This window comes from Chenopodium album, chromosome 25 (assembly GCF_948465745.1).
Source record: "Chenopodium album chromosome 25, dcCheAlbu1.1, whole genome shotgun sequence".
In the NCBI taxonomy this organism is placed as follows: Eukaryota; Viridiplantae; Streptophyta; class Magnoliopsida; order Caryophyllales; family Amaranthaceae; genus Chenopodium; species Chenopodium album.
The window spans coordinates 4134338-4157616 of NC_137858.1; the positions used below are offsets into that span (position 1 = coordinate 4134338).

General features: G+C 32.7%; 3 protein-coding genes across 3 annotated transcripts; 1 reads left to right on the plus strand and 2 right to left on the minus strand.

Annotated features, from left to right (window-relative positions):
- Positions 1-1076: 1076 nt before the first annotated feature.
- LOC145615518 (beta-amyrin 6-beta-monooxygenase-like) lies at positions 1077-3656 on the minus strand. Its single transcript, XM_081670593.1, has 3 exons — positions 2312-3656; positions 1832-2019; positions 1077-1675 (listed from the first exon to the last, which is right to left on the minus strand). The coding sequence occupies exons 1-3, from the start codon at positions 3246-3248 to the stop codon at positions 1373-1375; spliced, it is 1428 nt and encodes a 475-aa protein (XP_081526719.1). The 5' UTR covers positions 3249-3656; the 3' UTR covers positions 1077-1372.
- A 1757-nt stretch (positions 3657-5413) lies between these two features.
- Positions 5414-7796, plus strand: LOC145613483 (cytochrome P450 CYP72A219-like). The gene is made up of 5 exons (XM_081668599.1): positions 5414-5814; positions 5936-6150; positions 6383-6636; positions 6758-7148; positions 7240-7796. Exons 1-5 carry the CDS (start codon positions 5541-5543, stop codon positions 7663-7665), a joined length of 1560 nt encoding a protein of 519 aa, XP_081524725.1. The 5' UTR covers positions 5414-5540; the 3' UTR covers positions 7666-7796.
- Positions 7797-7964: 168 nt separating this feature from the next.
- Positions 7965-22042, minus strand: LOC145613482 (ABC transporter G family member 34-like). The gene is made up of 20 exons (XM_081668598.1): positions 21778-22042; positions 21247-21517; positions 17814-17934; positions 16989-17077; positions 14411-14495; positions 13773-14063; positions 13550-13640; positions 12502-13408; positions 12223-12383; positions 12009-12112; positions 11611-11776; positions 11337-11515; positions 10920-11252; positions 10467-10742; positions 10288-10371; positions 9799-9932; positions 9484-9711; positions 9204-9375; positions 8843-9097; positions 7965-8451 (listed from the first exon to the last, which is right to left on the minus strand). Exons 1-20 carry the CDS (start codon positions 21794-21796, stop codon positions 8179-8181), a joined length of 4239 nt encoding a protein of 1412 aa, XP_081524724.1. The 5' UTR covers positions 21797-22042; the 3' UTR covers positions 7965-8178.
- Between the last annotated feature and the right edge of the window lie 1237 nt (positions 22043-23279).

A 23279-nucleotide genomic window follows, 5' to 3' on the forward strand; every position in this document is an offset into this window, starting at 1 on the left:
GGATCACTAATATTTATCAATTATCATTAACCAAAAAAGGAAAATAAATATTTTTCAATGATCGTGATTGAGTTTCCAATAATATAGAAAATAATCAATAACTTCTACTCCATTCGTTCGTTTATTGTTCTACTTGAAGGTCTATTTTAATATGTGATTGTTATACCTCTACCGCCCAATCTAATATACCCACGTTAGCAAATAATCTCTCCATTCGATCGTGAAATTTTTACATATATCAGGATGTAAGGTATATATCAGGATTATTTTTTTGCTTATTTAGTTTTTTTTTTTTTCTCATTAAACTTAAAATAAGTCAACTAATATTAAATGATGAGCAAAATAACACTCTTGGGTACACCTATTTCTATGCGGATCTGAGTGTATATAAGAGGTTAGTTTTGGTTCAATTGATATATTTGATCATAAATATCTTTAATATTTTGAGAATCCACATTAAAATAGACCCAATAACATCTTACTGTCATTTATTGTTATATCTCATATGATAACAAGAAAAAAATTTTGTTGTCAAAAAAAAAAAAAAAAAAAGGGAAAAAATTATCAAAGTGAAATTTGGGAATAGTGCAAAAAATCAATATGATGCAAGTGATGTAAACAGGTAGTGCTTCGAATATTTGGATCGATATAACTAGTACAAGTATTCCTTTTTCATGTATATGCAAAATGTTTGCTCGCAAGCAGTGCTTTAATAATTAATACAAGTAGTATTTAATACTTCGTATTATTATTTAAAAACAAAAACAAAGTACAAAACTAAAAATATTACTTCCTCTTTTTTTTTTTTTTTTTTGAAACTAAAAATATTACTTCCTCCTTCGTTTCTTTATAGTTGCAACACTTCTTTAAAATGAAAATGTCACAATAGTTGCAACACAACATAAAAGGAAGGTTTTATCATGAAAATTGTACTATTACCTTTAATTAAATCACATGGCACACTTGATTATACACCTAACAATCTTTTAACCCCATTTTAAGTGTTTTATAACATGCAAGATCCAGTTTTCTTAAATACCGTGATAAAGTGTGTATTGCAACTATAAAGATTCGGATGAAGCATTCGTAATATAAAAGTTTTATTTGCAAACATGCAAAATCGAAACCCAAAAAACTTTTTGAGGTGGAGGTAAAGTACACTGGACCATACAGTATTGGTTTTATACATGCTTAATTAATTTTTGACAACATACATGCTTAATTAATTGATAGCACATATACATGTACTTTGTAGCTTTTTAATACCAAGCTAAGCTAAGAAACATGAAATATTAAACAACATTATGACATGGATGATTATAATTAGTACTCCGTATGATAATACTAATTTACATAATTAATTAAGTAGTGATTACTTAATTTTCTCTAGACGAATTGGGAGACCTTCAAGAGGAGTTGCAATTGGGGTGTAAATGATTTCTTCCAAAGGATTTGCTTTCCAGAATTTGAAACGAGTAACTAAGTTGTGCAGAAAAACAAGTATCTCAATTCTTGCGTACTCTTTTCCGCCACACATCAAAGGCCCTCCTCCGAAGGGTACAAATGCGTAGGGTGGTATAGAATTACTGTTCCCTTCGAATCTTGAAGGATCGAACTCTTCTGGATTAGGGAAATACTCGGAATCCTTGTGTGACGAATAAGCATTCCAAGCAACCTAATACAAATTCATCACATTTAAGAAAAAACGTCATACCAAAAGAATTATTTTGAAGATAATTACATCTATACAATGGGTGTTTCGGTTTTCATATTAATTATATTATCCGTTTATAATACAATGTACATAGGAATTACAGGGTAAATATTGTACCTTCCAACCCTTTGGGACTTTGAAGCCAGCGTAAGTGAAATCCGCGAGGACTTCCCTAAAACTTCCCAAGGCGGGTGGTCGTAGCCTCATAGTTTCACATGCCACATTCCATGAGTACTTCATTTTCTGAATATCTTTCCAATTCAATAGCTCCCCTGCCTTTTTTGATCTAGCAATCTCCAAATGCTCTAGCAACCAGATCAATTAAATTCGAAATTTACAATAAGATACAATCACAATTCCTAAATTTGTGAGTATAACCTACCCGATAAAAAGAAAAAGTAACTATCTAAGCTAGAAATTTACTTTACATATTGTAAATTTAAACACGTACTTATTCTGTTAGTCTAACTCTCAGCTCTCACAAGTAATTAAAAAATTACAATTATTTTAGTATTATTTCACGTCTAAAATTTTCAACAACTAATAACATGCATTATTTTGACTAGACACGCCTGAAAATCAAATATTTCTTCTTACCTTGTAAGACCTTGTCGTAGACACGAGGATGATCCGCAAGGTAGTATACTATAAACGTGACAGCAGTGCTTATAGTATAAAAGCTAGCAAATAAGAGACTGTTAATCATCCCAGCAATCACCTTGTGATCGATAATCATCCCACTTTCATGAGAAGCCTTAAGAACTCGAGTCAAAAGATCACAAAAACCACCACCATCATCATCATCATCTTTTTTTTCTCTGTTTTTTACCTCGAATTGCCTCTCTTTAATAATACTTATGATCTTGTTCTTAACAGCTTCCTGCCTCTTCTTAGCCGAGTAGAATGGCAAACTGACTGACTTTGACATCGTGTCTTCGTGCAGCTCGAAAAATGGTCTCGCAACTTCCTTCACTTGTTCTTGACTGCTATAATCGATAAACAAGCAACAAGTTAGTGTGAAAGTAAAATCTTTGGCGAAGGGTTGAACCTTGACTTGTTCATAAGGCGCCCAAAATGTGTCGAAAAGTTGAGCCGCCTTAGAATCCATGATGGCTACAAGATGTTGCATAGACTCGAGTTTAAGGAACTTGTGAAGTTGTTCTTGTACTAATTTCGACGACCACGAATTCTTGTCAATATCTCTTACAGAAAGAGCTGAGGCCAAGGATGGTGGCATCCAAAACTCGAACAATTTTCCGTCGTTGGAGAAGAGGAATTTGTGACCGGAAGGACCGCATAGAATGGCTACTTTTTCCCCAAGTACTGAGGTCTTAAAGATTTTTGACGAGTATTTGATCATTCTCTCACGCATGAATTTTTCAGGGCGTGAAATATACTCATAGGTTTCTCCGTATATTGGCCACCCAAATTTTCCAGGAGGAAGGCCTAATGAGTTTGAGCATTTTTTGGTTATGAACAAGATTAAGGTGACAATTACCAAAGTTGAAGTGACCAAAAACAAAGTTGCATCCATATGCACAGCACAATGTTATGAACAAACTCTAATTTTTTTTTTTTGAAACAACAAACTCTAATTTATTAAGCTCTATTTTTTTTTTGTTTTTTTTTTTTTTTTTGAGACGACTCTATTTTTATACTTGGTGATGGTATTTTAATTTAAAAAAGTGGAAGTGGGAAATGATTTAATACTTTGGGACGTCGACATTCTTTGACTATAAATTTGGGTAATAATAGCACCAAATACGATTTGGGATGTTAAACTGAAAAGGAAAAACAGAATTACAAAGACAATACCAAAGAGACATATAATATTCATGGATATTGGAATCTCGGCTCGTTAATCAAATTTTATAAGGAACTACTCAAAACTTGAATTTTTTTTTTTTTTTTTTTTTTTGGTTAAGTTTACACAATGATATCAAATTCAAAAATCATCATTATTATATAAGATTTCTCACGTACTCGTAGGATGATTTTGGATGGCCACAATCATTGTATAAATCAAATCATAGTTGTTAAATTCTATTGATTAATGTGAACCATTGATATGGTTACATATTATTTTATTTTTAAAAAAAAAATTGAACAAATTTTTTTAAAAATTATCACATTCTTATCAGTTGTCAATCTTATTAATTTCTTCTTTCTCACTAATTTTTTTCCTTTACTTCTTTGTTTTAAATTGGATACATATTGCAAAAAATTCAAGCAACTCTAATTGGATGCCAAATTCAGAGGCAACAATTGATCTGATCTAATGCCATATCAGTATATCACTATTGGCAAAAAGCACATAGAAAAACAAACATGTGGCTTTTGTTATCCCAACCATTATTGCACAAAATATAATAAAACACGTCGCACATACTCCATTTTTACAGACTAATCAATAAAGAAGAAACGGGTCGTGATAGTTTTTACAATTCTTTTTCTGTTAAATTTTTAAAATATAATAAAACTAAACCATATAAACGGTTCACATTAGTCAATATAAATGAATGGTTGTAATTGGTTTTAATATAATAGCCACAATTTTATTGTAGCCATTTAAAAATTGTCCCCGTATTACAACTTATACAATATTTAATATTTCAATGCATATTTGTCAATGTATTACTTTGACTATTAATATCTTACATTATGCTTTTACACATTGATATTTTTTTTTTTTTTTTTTTTTGAGGAAACACATTGATATTAAATCAACAACATCTAAAATAATAAAACACAGCTGGACATTATTTAATTATGAAATAAAATTAAGATGAAACAATGGAAATTGATTTTGGCACACCCTTATATAAGAATAGCATAGATAATTGTAATCTCGTGTGCCAAAATCATTTACCTGTAACAATCTATCATAATTAACAAAAACAAATCCATCGCAATTTGATAGGAACGTTATAATCGTGGATTTGGAGTTATAATGTATTATTGTTATTGAAGGGATGGAGATAATTTAGTTAGTGGACATAAATTTGTCATTCGATAAATTCATGTAGACGTACCACGTGTCTATATAGATAATGACATAGATATCAAGAGCAATATTGACAGAGAAATTTTGTACTCTTTTTTATTTTTTATTTTTTATTTTTTTTTAACAATAGAGTAACATGTTTCACTTGTAAATTAATAAGAATCAACAAGTTAATTAAATAATTACAAGTTTATACTCACAGTAAAATACATACTCTCTATGTTAACACAATGGAGTAACCAAAAATACAAACTCCGTACAATAATAAAAACAACGATTGATGGTAATGATATTACGGAGTAATAATCTATACTAATACATTAAAAGGCGTTTCGAACAACGTTCACGTGTCACGTAAGCTCCCCTGAGTATGCCACATCATTCATTCAACTACTCATTACGCCAAGTGGCAAACAGTTCTTCACAATAATATTTGAACTTACAACTTATTTTAGAACTAAATGTCTTACCACGAAGCTACGAGATTTTTATGTAATCTTTTGAATAATAAAATATTAATATGTAGCAAATGACAATATGAATAACAAACTTAATTACAAGAAAATTAAATCATAAATTACAATGTATATTAATAATCCGTTAGTTTCGTGTAATAATCCGGGGCATAGCCCGGGCCCAAAAACTAGTTAATAATGGTAAATGGTAGTAATGAAAACAATTATGGAGTACATAACTCACATGTAATATTTTGTTGAAAATCTTATGTAGTATACATCTAGGATTATAAAGTCTTACTATTCCCTCCATTTCTTTTTATAAGTTACATTTGGATCTTCATCAATTCATCCTACAGAAACAAGAATGGAGACCACACTCAATTACCCAATTTCAATTATTCTAGTAATTGTATTAATTATTTTGTGGAAAGTTGTAAATGGAGTTTGGTTAAGGCCCAAAAGAATGGAAAAGCTGCTAAGAAGGCAAGGTTTTAAGGGTAATCCCTACAAATTGATTGTTGGAGATGTAAAGGAGATTATAACTCAAACAAAAACCGCTTTGGGAAAACCTATTAGTTTGGAGGATGATCACCTGCCTCGAATCGTATGTTTTATTCATGACATTATTCAAAAGTATGGTAAGCAAAGTAAATCAACTTCAACTTTTTTGTAATGGTTATAAACATTGCATAATTCTGTACTTTTTTAGTTTATTATTTTTCGAAGATTCGATACTATATAGTGTTATTGTCATTGTAGGTGAACAATGTTTTGCTTGGATGGGTCCGACTCCTTGGTTGATCATCACAAATGCAGAGAAGATAAAGGATGTGTTGATAAAATATGAAGATTTTCAGAAACCAAATCATCCATTTACCCAATTACTTATGGTAGGGTTGTTTGGCCTTGAAGGCGAAACTTGGGTTAAACATAGAAGAATAATCAACCCGGCATTTCACATGGACAAATTGAAGGTAAATTGTTCATATTATATCGATTGTATATTTGTAGTCGTGTTGCATTGATTGTTTACGAACTAGTGATGTTGTATGTGACAATTAATTCTAGACGGGGTAGTATATCATAAGGAATAATTTTATATTTCTTTTTTTAGTTGTCTTGATCATCTATCATTTGATCACAATTTATAAATGTTAGTTGTGCTTGATTTTTTTTTTTTTTTCCATCTGCTACTTTGAAATGAAGAGTATGTTCCATTTAATACACGAGAGTTGTAGCTTGATGACAACTCGTTGGGAAGAAATGATTTCGAAAGGTGGATCAAGTTCAACAGAGATAGATGTATGGCCTTACCTTGAGAGTTTAACCGGTGATATAATTTCTAGAGTAGCCTTTGGCAGCAGTTATGAGAAAGGGAGAAGAATATGTCATTTGCAAACAGAACAAGTCAATTTATCGATTGCTAGTCCACAAGCATCAAATTACATCCCCGGATGGAGGTATGATGTAGTACTCTTACTCCGAACATATATACTTGTACAATATAAGAACATGAACATACATGTTCTGTTTCTATATATTTACCTTATTTCCACTAATCTAATGAATATATTTTTTAAGATTTTTGCCAACAAAGAAGAATAGACGAGTAAAAGAAATTTGCAAAGAGATAGAAGAATCGTTGACAGAAATAATAGATTCGAGGAAAAAGGAGATGGAAGCAGGGGTAGGCACCAAAGATGACCTTTTGGGCATACTACTAGAATCTAGTATGAGAGAAATTAAAGAACATGGAAATGAAAAGGGAAAAGGTTTAACTACCAAAGAGGTTGTTGATGAATGCAAGATTTTCTACTTAGCTGGTTCAGAGACAACTTCTACTCTTATTGTTTGGGCACTCATTCTGATGTGCAAACATCAAATTTGGCAAGACCGAGCTCGGGCTGAGGTTTTGCAACTGTTTGGCAAGGATGAAATTCCAACTTTCCAAGGATTGAGCCATCTCAAAATAGTAACTTCATTCTCTAATCTTTCTATCTGATGATTGATTTTTATTTAATTTGAACCCACTTATAAGAACACGTATCTTTAATTTGTTGCAGGTAACTATGATTCTAAACGAAACTCTTAGACTTTACACACCAGCTTATATGCTGTTGCGCAAAGTTTACAAGGACACGAAGTTACAGGACTTGTTGATTCCAGCAGGAACAGAAATTCTTTTGCCACTATGTATTATACATCAAGATATAAAACTATGGGGTAACGATGCTAAAGAATTTAATCCAGAAAGATTTGCTCAAGGCATTTCCAAAGCGACCAAAGGCCAACCCATATATTTTCCCTTCAGTACCGGTCCTCGATTTTGCATCGGCCAAAACTTGTCCTTGTTAGAGGCGAAATTAACATTAGCTATGATTTTGCAACGTTTCTCTTTCGATGTCGCACCTACTTATATTCATGCACCTCATGGTACATTAACTGTAAGGCCTCAACATGGAGCCAACTTAATTTTAACCAAAATCTAGAATTGAAATTAATCAATCTTTGATTAATCCAATGCATATGTATGAGATAATGTATATGTACTAGCTCGCTCCTACCTTTGTTTGTATTTGATAGTCATATATTGTATTAAGGCTACATTTAATTTGTTTTATATTAGTAGCTTATTGCATATTTTAGATCATATCAACAAAGATAAGTTTAGATCTACGTTCATATCAGCTCAGTTTCAATATATATTATATAATGACCCAGAGCATCATTCGGGTCAAAAACTAGTTAATTAGCCAAAAATAAAATGAACTAAACAAAACCTAATAAATAGCTAATTATATAATACCTACTTTATTTCATCATTACTTGGCATTTGGTTATATTTATTCCATTTACATTTATCGATTACAACACATTACTAAGTATACCCACATTTACATGTAATTCATTTTCTCCAAAATCATTAAATCAAGAATAATTAAATAAAAATTTTTGAATCCTTAATTAATCTCTTTTGAAAGTTCATGAACTTGATCCTTAATTCATCTCTTTTGAAAGTTCATGAACTTCATTCCATAAGCAAAGCCAAACATGAAGAGAAGGACCCAACCTAGATGTGCCATAACAATGTAAGGCAGATATTCATACTCATAACCAAAGTATTCTTTCAGGAAATCCTTAACGGATATGTTGTTGCTACCTCCTGGCACAAGAAGAGTAGATTCGATGTCGCCTACTTGTGATGTCACGAGACCATATAATGTCAAGGAAACAGGGGATGCCCAGTAAAACCATCTCCACCAAATTGGTATTTGCTGCAAAAATCAAATGCATGTAACGCCCAAAGTTAGAAATTAAGGTAAAGTGCTGATCGAAGCTGCACACAACGAGCTATTGAACTCGGGTTTATTCTATACACACATACACCAATACATGTTAACCAATAACCAAATGCTTGTTGCCTAACATCTCCCTTGTGCTTAATAAACCAAGAATAAATATGGATGTAGGTCATGTTGAGTCAATTTATAACATGTAACCTCATGTAATTGATATGTTCTTTGATGTAATTTTGTAACAATGTAACATGATTATAAGAGATCAATCACGTAAAACTAGATGTTAAATTAAGGGGAAAAAAAACATGATAGCTAGAATTGGTTTAGACATTTCATAGATAATATCTGTAAGTAGCAAGTGACATACCGGTCTAGGAATCAAAAAACCAGCAAATATGTTCCAAAAGCCGAGGAAGAAATTCATTACAATGGCGGAAATTTGATGACCCGGTGAAAGAGAAACGAGCATCATTCCATATAGTGTGAAGTAAAGGAAGCACATTAAGATGAAGTAGTAGAAGTAAAGGAATTTCTCGATGTTCCATTCAAATCCGATCATGCAGTAAAGGATAAGTGTGTAAACAAGAGTTTGTATCACATTGTAAATTGCCTCTATTGCAACCTGTATGATATGAAAACAAATCTGAATAAAATTTAAATTGCACTATCAAACCAGAGCAAGTAAACTTTTTATTTTACTCTAACGTGATACACCTTTGTTACATTACCTGAGCAAACGTATAGGGTAACGCCGAGTACATCCTAGCTGCTTTTTCACGATAAAATACCGTCCTTTCAGTAGCAACAACAGCTTGCACAGCAGAAGTGTTGGTACCTCCAAGGAACAGTACAGCCGAATACAAGGCACCTAGGAGATTCATCAAGTCTTGCTCTTTAGATCTGTTCCATGACAACAAATACGCGTCATTAAACTAAAATAAAATACTCTTGGGACAGAACAGATACTTGATGATGTGATCAATAATTAAGGCAGCTAGTTAAACTCACATATTGCCTCCTTGATTCCAGAATAGAACACCAAAGACAAGGCCTATGAAAACAGTCATGGCAAATCGAGCAAGATTGTATTCTGAGTTCCTCCAATAAGACCAATATTGCTTCCAGAAACAGGCCTTAAATTGAACAAGGTATGGTTGAGAGTAATCGGTTGGGAAGTAGAGATCCTTAGAATTCGGTGTAGGAGTGCTAAGCTCTCGAATCAATTCTTGATTCCTCCTAACAAAATGTATAATCTCTAATCATATATAATTATTGAATTAATACTTATGCATGTATGTCTAGACATTTAAATTTGTAACTTACTGATAAAGCGAGGAGTTTGCATAATTATTTGCAAAATCAACATCCAGTTGAGACTCTACTTCAGGACTAGTGATATCAAGCACCCATGTTGCTGGATTATAACCATCCTTGATTTTTGGCACTCCGGGAATGGCCTTCAATGGTTATGGACGGACCATATACAAAACCACCGAGCCATTAGTCCAGGCAAAAGGCACAATGTACATTGAAAATAAAGACAGTACTCAAGCCATATCCCATGTAAGTAAGTTCAGAGGTTGAAGACTACGTGCTAATAATGTTTTATGATTGGATTTCGTACGATGTCTATATTAAACTTAGCAGATGGGTAGGTATAAGGAGATGACACAAGCATAACTACTACGTTTTGTAAAGACATTTAAGTAAAGATGTTAATGCATGGTCGAAGCTAGGCATCGAAGATTACATGAAACAGGGGAGTAGAGCTACTACTACACATACAAGTGCATCAAGTGAATAAATATATACCTCAAAGTATTTAATTAGCTCACAAGAGTTGTGACCAAGGGGTCCTGCATAGATTATCTGTCCTCCCCTTTTCATCAATAAGAGCTGCAATAATATTATACAAGTTACATGTATTATATGAAGAAAAAAAAGATGTACTAATTGTTTAATGAAATTGAAAGCGAATGCTCAAGTAATACCTCATCGAAGGCCTCGAATATATTTATACTTGGCTGATGAATTGTGCAAACCACAGTTCGTCCAGTGTCCACAGTATTTCTCACAGTGCGCATAACAATAGCTGCAGCTCTAGCATCAAGTCCGGATGTTGGTTCGTCCATAAATATTATGGAGGGATTAGCAACTAACTCTACGGCTACTGTCAATCTTTTCCTTTGTTCTATTGAAAGCCCGTTCACTAAGGCATCCTTCAATGGTTTAAGCTCCACCAGATCCATTACTTCGTCAACAAACAGCTGTTATTGTTAAAATACGGGAAGTTTTCATATGTTTTTTTATCAAAGGAAATAATTAAGAAAGCTAACAATAATGATTGTTAAAATTGTAACAGTAGTTCCATAATAATAATCAAAGAAGACGAACTTTTGATGATGAAAATGATTCAATATATAATGAAGTGTGCACAAACAAACCTTTCTTGCTGTTATGTCCACTTCTGCAGAAAGACGAAGCCAAGCCGAGTATAGAAGGGATTCATAGACAGTTACGTGGGGTGAATGGATGTCATTTTGTTCACAATAACCACTAATCCGAGCAAAAGTTGCCTGATTTTTGGGGTACCCTGAGATCTTGATGCTTCCTTCAACATATCCACCAGTCTTTCTTCCGGCGAGCACATCCATCAATGTGGTCTTACCCGCACCACTTACACCAACCAGTGCTGTCAATATCCCCGGCCTTAAAGCACCACTGACATCACGTAACAACTGAAGACGATCTTCTTTGTGACCTTGGCCTTTCATTTCCTTTTTAAGATTATTAAGTCATCAATACTAGTACATCAATTTTCAATAACCAAATGTACGTTTTCAATTGAAATCCGAACTTACAGCAGACGCATCCACATAGTAATTTACATGGTTGAATGTCAGTGAAAGAGGTTGAAAATGCAAAACCATTCCTCTTTTCGGAGCACCATTTACGAAAGAGCTAGTATTACTCTTTACAAGAGTAGCCTTCTTTTGGGTCTCATCATCATCTAACGGTATAGTTCTAGAATGACTAATAGCTGAAGAATGAAACATTGTTATCAGTAATTAAAGTTCGATATCAATATGATTGTACGAATTTTTGAAGTCAGAAAAAATGAAATCAAGGACTTACGATTTAAGTATGTCAATGCCAGTATATAGAATAAGTTGAAGATGACAAAAAATCCTAATAAAGCTCCTATGCAAATCCAAAACCAATATTGTTGTTTAAAAAAGCCTCTCGAGGATAGTATCACTTTGCCAATGGTCTGTTCATTGATTCTTGAATCCATATTAGGCTGCGAATTAATATTGTAAACATAAGCATACAATAAATTATTGGTCATTCAAGTACTACCTCCGTTTTTTATTATTTGCAACAAAAAAATTTTATGTCTCAGAAATAATAGTACCCTTTTATTACAAATAATAAGAGTTAGAGATAGTTTATATATACAAGGTAGTCTCTGAAAAACAACATGATCATGAATGATTTATCAAGGAAAAGGAGGCAACAGAAAGTGCACTTACTGTGCTCCATCGTTTGTCAAGAAATTCATTGATAACTAAAGCATTTTGTCCGTACATCATAGGCGAAAGGTAGTATGCCCATTTCATCCAAGGTGCAATGTCATCTGTAAAACACACACAATGCGAATGGCAGTAACAACAGAACAAGTTCCCAATATAATGCTAGTAATATAAGCAGAACAAAAAAAACAGAACTTGGAATTATATAACATACCTTTTGCAATAATGAATCCGCCCAAGACAAAAACAGACAGCAAGGTTAAGGTACAGATAGTACTAGCAATAACCATTGTCCTTCCCACGGCACCAAGCAAGCGAAAGAGGGACATTGCCATCAGATTTGTGCAGAAGAGTGCTAGCCACTGGCAAAAAAACCTGATAGAAAAATTGCACATATACTTACTTTGGTTAAAAGCAACGTAATTGATCATGTATTTTCATACAGCATACATTTACGAAAAAACTTAAAAATTAAAGCTCATGTCTACCTTACCTACTAATTGCTGGAGCAAAGCCAATTGTATAATAAGTGATGACAGTCCAAATAGTAGATTCAACGAATGCCAGTGGTATTCGTAGGACACAAATAGGCAAGGCATAAGCCCAAGCAGGGTAGAAGAAAAGTTCCCTTTGTTTGTAAAAAACCGAAAGGCTAAGGACTGTCATAGGAAATTCAGCCATTCCATTAAACATCATATTCATGAGACTGAAAAATAAAGCTCCCAAGTATTTCCCTCCATCGGCCACTGTTTCATGGTGCATTGTTGTCCTTAGGAACACCGTCATGGTAATCAATGACATGATTGTTAATTGAGTAGTTTTGAAGACGTACACAAAAGAATTCCTCTTCATCAACATCCACTCCCTTGCGAAACATGCCTTCAATAGTTTCCAATTAGAGGTACCATACAATTCTTTTGAAATATCAGATTGCATTGCTTTAGATTTAGAGTCATAAGGAATGCAAAGATCCGATGCTAGTTTCTGCCCAATTCGAAAAGATTTGAAGGCTTGAGCAAACTCGTGAGCAGAAACATATTTGTGTGAAGACTGGTTCTCACTTGACCAGTATTGAGCTTGGTCTTTCTTTGAAGTAACCTCTAGCAAAAAGTCGACTACTTCTTTTCTTTCCGGGCACTTGAATCCCATGTATTCAAAAAAATCAAGAACATCTCCACACGAACCTTGATAGACGATGTGACCTTCAATAAGAAGAATGATATCATCAAATAGGTCATACGTCTCAGGATTAGGTTGCAGAAGAGATATGATCATTGTCACATCCAACGTATGAGCTATATCTCTTAAATTCTTGCAAATGCGATAAGTAGTGGAGCTATCCAACCCGGTTGAAATTTCATCCATTAAGAACACTTTTGTTGGTCCAACCAACATTTCACCTACATTATAGTACAATCACCCAAATTGATCAAGCACTTTTGTCACATAAACTTTAGGAACATTCTTGATATCATACAAATAAACATAATTGAAGGTACAACCAGATATATATAAGTATATAGTTGAATTTGCATATATACCTAAGGTTAAACGCTTCTTCTCACCACCCGAGATACCCCTCCTCATCTCATCACCCACTGTGGTATCCGCGCATATATCCAATCCAAGTAACTATTAATAGATAAAAGAAGGTATTTAATTTAATGTACTGAGATTTAAAATCTAATTAAGCTCTTAAAAGTGTAAGCCTTTCTCATAAATGTGTCAAATAGATTAGTAACATGACGAGTAAAGAACACAAACCTTAAGGACATAATCAGTAATTAGACCACTTTCATGACCTGGAATCGCTATGGCCTTCATGAAGACATCGATATCAAGATCAGGTGTGATCCCTGATTGCTTCTCTTGTCTTAACAGCTTTTGCAACAACTCATACCGAGTTCCAACCCCTAAACATCGTCCTGAAAAATCGAGTGTTTCCCTTACTGTCATTTCTCCAAAATGAACATCATGTTGACTGATATAAGCACTCGTTCTATGAGGATTAATTTGTGTCAACTCATGCCCATTGTAGGTTATCTTTCCAGTTACCTGTCGACAATAGTTTAAATAGAATAGGATAATGTTGTTACCTACATCCATAAATAAACAATTTTTTAAAAAAAAGAAATGCAGAAATGAAATTCTAAGGAATACACGACAGAATCACACATTTGTAAATGTTTATTTTAGCTTCCATTTTTGTCTACTTATGTATATGTATACTGATATACACACAGCTCTATGTTAAAGATGTCAAACCTTTCAAAAAATAATAAAAGTTATACCACACTTTATCAATTTATTAAGGGAGTTATTAAGAAAAAAATGATCTCACGAAATATATTGCATAGGTTTTGTTGTATACAAAAAGATTTCGGATTGAAAAATAAAATCACCTTAAGGTCTTCATCTACCTTCCCTGCGAGTGCTTGTAGTAATGTAGTTTTTCCAGAGTCTGGAGGTCCCAAAAGTAATGTCATCCTAACAATTTAAACATCAATGTACAGTGAATATAGTAACATTAATACTTCGTATTATAATTATGTATACATACGTCATACATGGTAGAGCTGTCAAAAGCTGACCCGACCCGAAATACCGACCCTAACCCTAACCCGTCTGAACCCGAAAAAAATAGTGACCCGAACCCGACCTAACCCGACCTGAAACCAACCCTAGACCCGAGTTGACCCGAGTATTTGAGACCCGAACCCGACCATGAACCGACCTAGAAAGGACCCGACCCGAATGTGACCTGTAAATTATTGACCAGAACCGAACCCGACTCGAACCCGAGAATGACCCAAACCCGATTTAACCCATCAAAACCCAAATTCAACCCGACCTGTTACTAACCCGACTCTAGGTCAACTCGACCCGTTCCTAACCCGACTCAAATTTAAACCCTACCTGTTACAAACCCGACACGAAATTAATCCGACTTATTATTGACCCTACCCAAATTCAACCCGATTTGTTATTGACCCGACCCGAATTTAAACTCGACCTATTACTAACCCGAATTTTAGGATTTAGAAGATTTTAGGATAAAAAAAGTACTCGACTATTGAGTTTCAGGCTTTTTTTCAATTTCTTAACATGGATTCCTTGCATATGAGCTTCATGGTGTATTGCTTGCAAGTGAATTATTGGTCTTTGCCTCTTTGGAGATTATAGTCATTATCAATTTATCATGCATACTCATGTCCAACTACATTTTTCTCTTTAAGTTGTTGGTTTCTTGAACTAATTGCATGTGAATTATTGGTCTTAGGAAATTATTGTCATGTTCATGCATATTCATGTCCATATCTTTCCCTAAGCAATAGTGATAGAAGACCAGGACAAAAATCTGCTCTCCTATCTTGCCTCCTCTACATTTTTAGTGTTTGTTATCGCATAATAAACAATGGGGAAAAATGAAGAATCTATGGCGCATATTTGTTTTCTTATTTTCTGCTGTCAAATCAGTCACTTACAAGAGTTTTTGTTTAAATAATGCCCTTGAAATTTGAGGTGTAAAATAACAATTTTCTTATTTCTGAAATCATTATATTACTGAAACTATGATTTTCTCTTTAGGCTAAAATTGGGAGCTTAGAACAACAGCTAAATGAGGCCCTTGGAAATGACCCGACTTGATTATAACCCGCAAATTATTGACTTGAACCAAACCCGACTCGAACCCGATAATGACCCAACCTGATTATAACCCAAAAATAATTGACTTGAACCGAACCCGACTCGAACCCAAACATGATCCTAACTCATTTAAACCCGTAAAAACCCGAATTTAACCCGACTAGTTTTCGCCTGACCCGAATGTAACCCGACCTTTTATTGACCCGACCTGAACCCGAAAAGATGTATGACCCGACTCAAACATGACCCAACCCGAACCCGACCCACATAGGTCCTGACATTAACCCGTATTGACCCGACCCACACAAACCCGACCCATTTACCCGAATTGACAGCTCTAATACATGGTCACATGGAAATAGTTTGATTAACATGACTAAAAAAAAATTCTCTTGAACAATATGACTTTTAATTTACTACACTTTTTTTAAGGAAAATTTTACTATACTGCTTTGATTATTACAGTAATGTTTTTAATTATTGTATAAATAAATTTTATGAAAAACTGATCTCTTAAGTTAAACACTAAAATGAATAACAAGAAAACTTATTTTAGTACACTTTTGATTGATTTAGACAGAGGCAGATCTTCTATAGGGGCCATTTAGGGCCTGCCCCTGATAGAAGCCTAAAAAATTTACATTTGATCAGTAAATATACCAGTCCAAAGTAAAAAGTTACTGTAAAAAGAATATGCTAGGCACTGCCAGTGCCTAGATGTGTTAGCGGGCCACACCTCTTCTAACCTTTTTTTTTCATGTGATTTTTTGTCATTTCAAAGTTTAAATCAGGGCCCACATCATCAATAATTTGTTGTTAAACTTCATGAGAAATTTGCTTTCTTACTTAACATTGTTACGTAACTTTTTCTACTGAGCAATAATATTACGTAGCCTTGTATGTAATTATTTTTTTCCCCTCTTATTAAGATCATCTTATGTGGTAAAGTTTTAATTTATAGACTATCTCAGTGTACAATTTATTTTTTTTTCACAAATTATATAACATACCATAATATCATAGATTATTTAGTTAGAAATATTAAATTGTGCTGTACCAACTCTGACAACTAAAAAAAAAAAATACTTTTAATTTTTACAAAATTTGACATTATAAGTATAAGTTTACGACGTATGTATAAGATTTCAATTTTTCAGCCCCCCAAATAAAATTCTTCAGTATCCGTCACTAGATTTAGGCACATCACTATGAGAATAGCATAGACATCTGTTTCTCGCAATGGGTGTGCCAAAAATGAAAAATCATTGGTCTATAACATAATTACATAAGTGAGTTCGTCTGTATGATACATTAACGAAGATAAGAATATACCTAGATGGTTTAACAATTCCACTGACATCTTGGAGTATCTTGATGGTCCTCTTCTTTGACGGGGTAAGTTGTATCAACCCAAGAATTGTCTGCCATTGTCAAATTTCAACACAAAAACAGTGAACAAAACTTCAGTTTTCTCACCAGCTAATTAAACAATTTCTGTCACAAATAAGTGTTTTTGGTACCAGGATCATTGCAATATTGGTTTGTATATGCTGTTTTGAATGTGTCTATTGCACCAATATTAAAAACACATCAAACTTATTATAACTTTATAATACATCAAGAGTCAAAATTTATGATCAACAAAGAAGTGCTTAATATTTTCCACGAATTTTGCTTCAATCGATAGTCAATTAAGGTTACTTAGTGTAATAAAAACAGGGGAAAGAGTAGGGACAGAATAAGATGAACGATCACTTTTGTTTTTAATTTGGGTAGTTGGAGTTTGGAGGGAGATCAATTAATCAGTTGGGGGGGCAATTTAGTCATTTCATTTTTAAGTCAAAAATCAAGTCAATAAACTAGTAATAACATTTAATTAACAGAAGAGTTACTGTAGTTAATTACATGAAACCTTAGGTGTACCACTGGTAATAAAAAAAACTTAGTAAGTTTATTATTGATAAAAGTCCAAACTTGTTAACCTGTCTACGTCTAAAAAGACCGAAAAAGTCCTTTGTCCCACATAAAATTAATACTGACCCTACACTCCATTGCATATCCAAATCGCCTTATAATTAAGGTAAAAGATTGGGACAAAGTGAGTAAGTGACATCTATGTTAGTTGAATCTAATGTCCTTGACAATAAAAATGATTACCTCTAGAAAATTCATAGAAGAATTGAGCAAGGTGGGCAAAGCTCTGCTTCCTACATGTACTTTTCCTTCCACGGACAGATGCTCGTATCTCAATTGAATATTTGGAATTTTAATTGCAGCCCTATAAATATCAATTAGAATTCAGATCATACATAATTTTCACTATTATAAACTCTGGATTAATAAGTTAATGGTCAAAGATTACACGTATTAAAACCAGTAAGCAACTAAGTTCGTAGGTAGTTAAACATTAAGGGACCATAAAAAGATACCATCAAATAAATCACATTATTAGTACATTACTAGTTAATGCCCGAGCCATGCTCGGATTTTGGATTTGATATATGGCTGAATTATCTTTATGCATAATATAGAAAATTAATTTTGTTTGTTTTTTTTTTTTTAAAGATGTATGAATAATGATGTATGATGCATCATTTAATAAGTATCAAAATTAACACACCTTTTGTTTTTTATTCAGTCAAAAATTCAAAATTCAAAATTGAATATGGGATAAATAATGAGATAAGAATAAATTCAAGTTCTTTCAAAAAAATAAAATTATAAAAAAAAAAAACAAAAAAATACTAAGTTTTTGGGCGGGAAAATATTTTATGAGAAGTTGACACGTGTAATCCTGGGATATTTTTGGTGACTACTTAGTATATAGTATAGATAGATAGATGGTCAATTATAAATCATTATTTGAAACAAACTTGTACGGAGTACAGTACTAAATTAGACAATTAGTTCCTTCAAATCAATCGTCATTTGTCACTGTGTTTTGTGATCATCTACGTGGGGTGAAAATTGTTCCAAACATTTATCCATGGAATCCAATCATAGATGCACTAAAGCGTTACTTTACCTTAAAATTCCTATTGATTAAAGTTTAGTTTTCTTTTTGTGACGGGATTAAAGTAAATCCTACAAATTAGCAATAATAAAATTGTAGATGATGGTCCGATCCATTGGTCCCAAACATACATAGATGCACTTAAGCGTTACTTTACCTTATTGATTAAAGTTTTCTTTTCTTTTTTATGACAGGATTAAAGTAATTCAACAAATTAGCAATAATAAAATTGTGGATGATGGTCCGATCCGTTGGTCCCAAACATTCCATTAAAGCATGCCAAGATGCCAATTCAAATAATGAAAGGAATATTTTGCCTAATCATACGTGTTCACTCGTTAAACATCTTACCATGATAAACTGGTGTGTGGCACGGGTGATGCCCCGAGTGGCTGGGTTGCTGGTTTGTACTATTTTAATTTGTAGATATTTTTTATTGTTTGTATAGCTAGTGTGTGGTTCGGGTGTTGTCTCGAATGACACTATTTTTTTACCTCATATGCATTTATTTTATTATTATCTTGTGAAAAATAAATAAATTATACTCCGTATAACCTCTGGTTTATTTAATAACTTAGAGAAATATATAAATATAATGTTACGTGAAATTTAAAACATTAACAAAAGTTGATTGAGATGGTAATTTTTTTACCTTTATGTGTTGGAGCCTTGGAGGTTATGGGTTCGAATCTAACTCGATGCATAATTTATTTTGTTAAATGAAGTGGCAAGCTTATATGGCACATATATTCTGGATAGTGACGTGGCATTGTGACGTGTCATTGTGATGTGGCTCATATACTTTGAAAAGTATCACGTGGCACTATTTCTTTTAAGAGTTTATATATCATAGTATTAAGAGCCACTTTGACACAAAAGTCACGGATTTAAAGCTTATTCACCTCTTACTTTCAAGTGGGATATTTTGCGCTGGCCACTGTGTATGAGAGGACCCATGCCACATCCACATTTTAAGTCAACAGGCTCTTATGTGAGGGGGCTTGACAGAGAATATAATGTGATCTAAAATTTAACCACCTGCTTAAGTTTTTGGTCGCACATGATCCCAATAAAAGATACAGAACCAATAATAAAAAATAAAAGCATAAAGATGAAAAATACAAAACATCTCACCAAATAATTGAAAAATACAAATCAGCCAGAAAAATATTGAGTATGTGTGGCATAGATTTTTTTTGTTGAGTTGTTGATATAAGCCACTCATCTCTTAATTACTCCCAAGTATGATAGTTACCTGCGACCCTACCGTTAATCATATACAGGCTAATCAATCTCAACTTCTCAAGGACAAGGAGTCAAGTCTCCCTCCGTGAAAATTTTCCTATTAAGTACTCCGCTTGATCATCATATTTTCATTTAACATATGAAGCCGATATACGTAATAAACTATTAAATTAAAATCTTTAATTACATTTAAGCAAAAATTTCATACAAAAATTGATATTTTGAAAGTATTCATCAATGGAATTAAACAAAACTCCACTTGACCATATATTTTTCTTATATTATTTATATATTAATATAGAAGATTTTCTCTTAAGCTGTTAATATTGTCTGAATTATTTCAAATGAGAATAACATGTAAGAGCTAATAGAGTATTATCCCAATTAAGTGTATTGTTAGATTTTTAATCAATGAGAGTGATTCACATTAATTTAAAAATTGAATAAATAAAAGTGATTCAGATTAATTTAAAAGATGAATAGATAAAAATTTAATCTTTTTATTGCCATATACACATGGTTTCGACTTCCAAGGTGAATTTGCCTTTGCCTGTGTGAAGTGAACATATAAAAACTTTAATTATGAGACAAGTGTAATGAACCTTTTGACGGTCATGTGGTGTTTTTTATGTGGTGTTTTTTTTTTCTTTTAATACGAGAAAATACAAGTTTATCTTGGTAATAAACAAAATTTGTTTATTTAATGGTATTTTTTGTAAATAAATCTACAAATATTCAATTAACATGACATTTTCGTACATAAGTCAATATTTATGGATTCCACATTTTAATAAAAGTTGTTGACTTATTTACGAAAATATCATGCTGACTGGGATGTTTTGTTGATATATTTGCGAAAATGTCACTAGATAAACAAATGTTTATCACCAAGATTAATGCGGGCTCCCAAAAAATCTTGTAACTAAAAGCAAGTAGAGTTGTTTATGAAGTTTTTTTGATTAATTTCAAATTAACTTTATACTAATAATTTTTTATAATATGTAATCGAAAATCAACGATGTACATTGACAAAAATGTACTAGCGTCTTTTTCACGTTTATGAGTATGTATATGTATGAGGAATGTTGTTCGTTATACAGAGTATTATGAGTTAGAACATTTTTAAGGAACATCCCAAAATGAAATACGAATAAATTCATAGGACAAAGCAAGTAATAAGAAAATTGATTTTGGCACACCACTAATTGATTTTGACACACCCAGAATAGCATAGATAATTGTAGTCTCATATAAGAATGTGTCAAAATCAATTTTGACGTGCCAAGATCATTTCCTCGAGTAATAATAATATGTAATAAAACAAAAACTCACCGATCAAATCTATCTCTGAGTTTTTTCAGGAAATTCTCAGTATCTTCTTGAACACCTTTGAGGAGAGATTCAATTAAAACATTTCTCTGTTGCTTCCTCAACATTTGAAGATCAATCTCCTTAATATCAACTTTCCCATCATCAATCACTAGCCTCAACAACCCTTTTCTTATGCTTGTATAAGTAGGCAGCCGCTGTAAAGCAGCCCACCTCCGCTCCACCTCCACCTCCTCCTCCACCGCCTCTTTCTCCGTCGTATCATTCATACTATCTACACATCACAACCATTATTATCAACATAAGTTTTGGACGAGACTGTCTCACATTCTGGCTATTTTTATTTTCCATACTTGAATTGTAGCAGTATTTTTATATGTCGGTTAAAATTAAATATAATATTTGGAAAATAATATACATAACCCTTGTCCGCAAAGACAATACTATTACTAAAAAGGTTAAAATTTAAATCATTTGATATACTAAAATTTGACAACCAGCAAATGAATAACTTGTATCAACACAAAAACGTACCTGGATGGGTTACTCTCATATACAAGTACTTCGTATTTCGTTAGCTAAAATGGTTTTTTTTTTTTGGAAATATCGAAAGAAAAGTTAATGTTGATGGTGTGCGGTGCCCGGCAGTTATATAGTGACTCGGTGAGAAGAAGCGGCAAAACATTTCCAACGACGTCTATTAAAAAGCAAACTTAGTTGCCAAAAAAAAGAATTTTACTCCGTATTTCTTATTGCCCAACTTGTTCAATTGCTATTAATTAAACTTCAAAAAGCAAACTAGTAGTATAGGGGTAATTGACTAATTGTGTTGGTGTTACAGGATTTAGTTTGTACTTAAAGGGAAGTATCGTTAGGGCATGTTCTCTTCAACTTAATTTCAGTTCAGTTCAGTTTTTAATTTTCTTCTTTTATAAAAAATTTATTTCAGCTCTATTTATTTCAGTTCAGCTTCAATCAGTTTAGTTTAGTTCAGCTCAGTTTAGTTTAGCTCGGTTCAGTAAATCAGAACATGCCCTAAGTAATAAAGAGTTATTTTGTCATTATAATACTGATACATAACCAAAAACACTATTAACGATATTCATGAACCGGACTAATAAGTTTGGATGCTTGGATTTTCGGATCGGTAATCGGATATCCAATATGATCATATGATATCCAATAATGTAAATTTGTACTTTATTATTTTGTTATCATGATATCATTCAACGCTAATTGACAATATAACTATATGATCTTGACCAAATTACAAATATTATTATTAATCATTCAAATTATGAAGTGATTATGAAGTAAAATAAAAGTTTAGGTTTTTCAGCAGAGCAAAGCAGATTTCAACAGAGTATGGCAGAATTTCCACACACTTCATAAAAGAGCAGGGCAGAATAGTATAAATTTTAGCAGAGCAGAGCAAATTTCAACAGAGCAAAGCACAACAGCTCAAAAGAACAAAATCTTAGTTGGCAAACGAGTAGAATTTTAAAAAGCAAAGTTTGGATCCGAATTGGCAAATTTAATACAATGTGGCCCAATTGCAATCCGTCATACCAATGAACACATTTACACATGGTTAACTAAAGCAGCATCATTAAAGTCCATTTTGTAAGGAAAAGCAAACCAATGTCTCGTTTTTGAAACTGTAATACGAACCTTCGAATAACTTTGTATGTTAGGCCTTAAAGCCTAGAGGTAAAATACATTGGGAAAATAAATTAGTGTGGAATAATTTTCATATTAAAATTAAGAGAATAATATCTTTAATTCTTTATGATTGAATTATATTATAATTAAAAAAAAAATGTTAAAATAAGATGTGAACATATTCACACCGCAGTCAACTTCTTGAAAAATTATGAAACAAGTTCTAATATTTCGTATATATATGGGTAGTAACACAATCTAACCACTTCAAATATAAATAATTAATTGAGTAATGGGGTTTACAACAATTATTAAATGAGGTTACCTTAACGGGTAAGGAATTATCATAATGGAAAAATAGGGTTACTTTTATA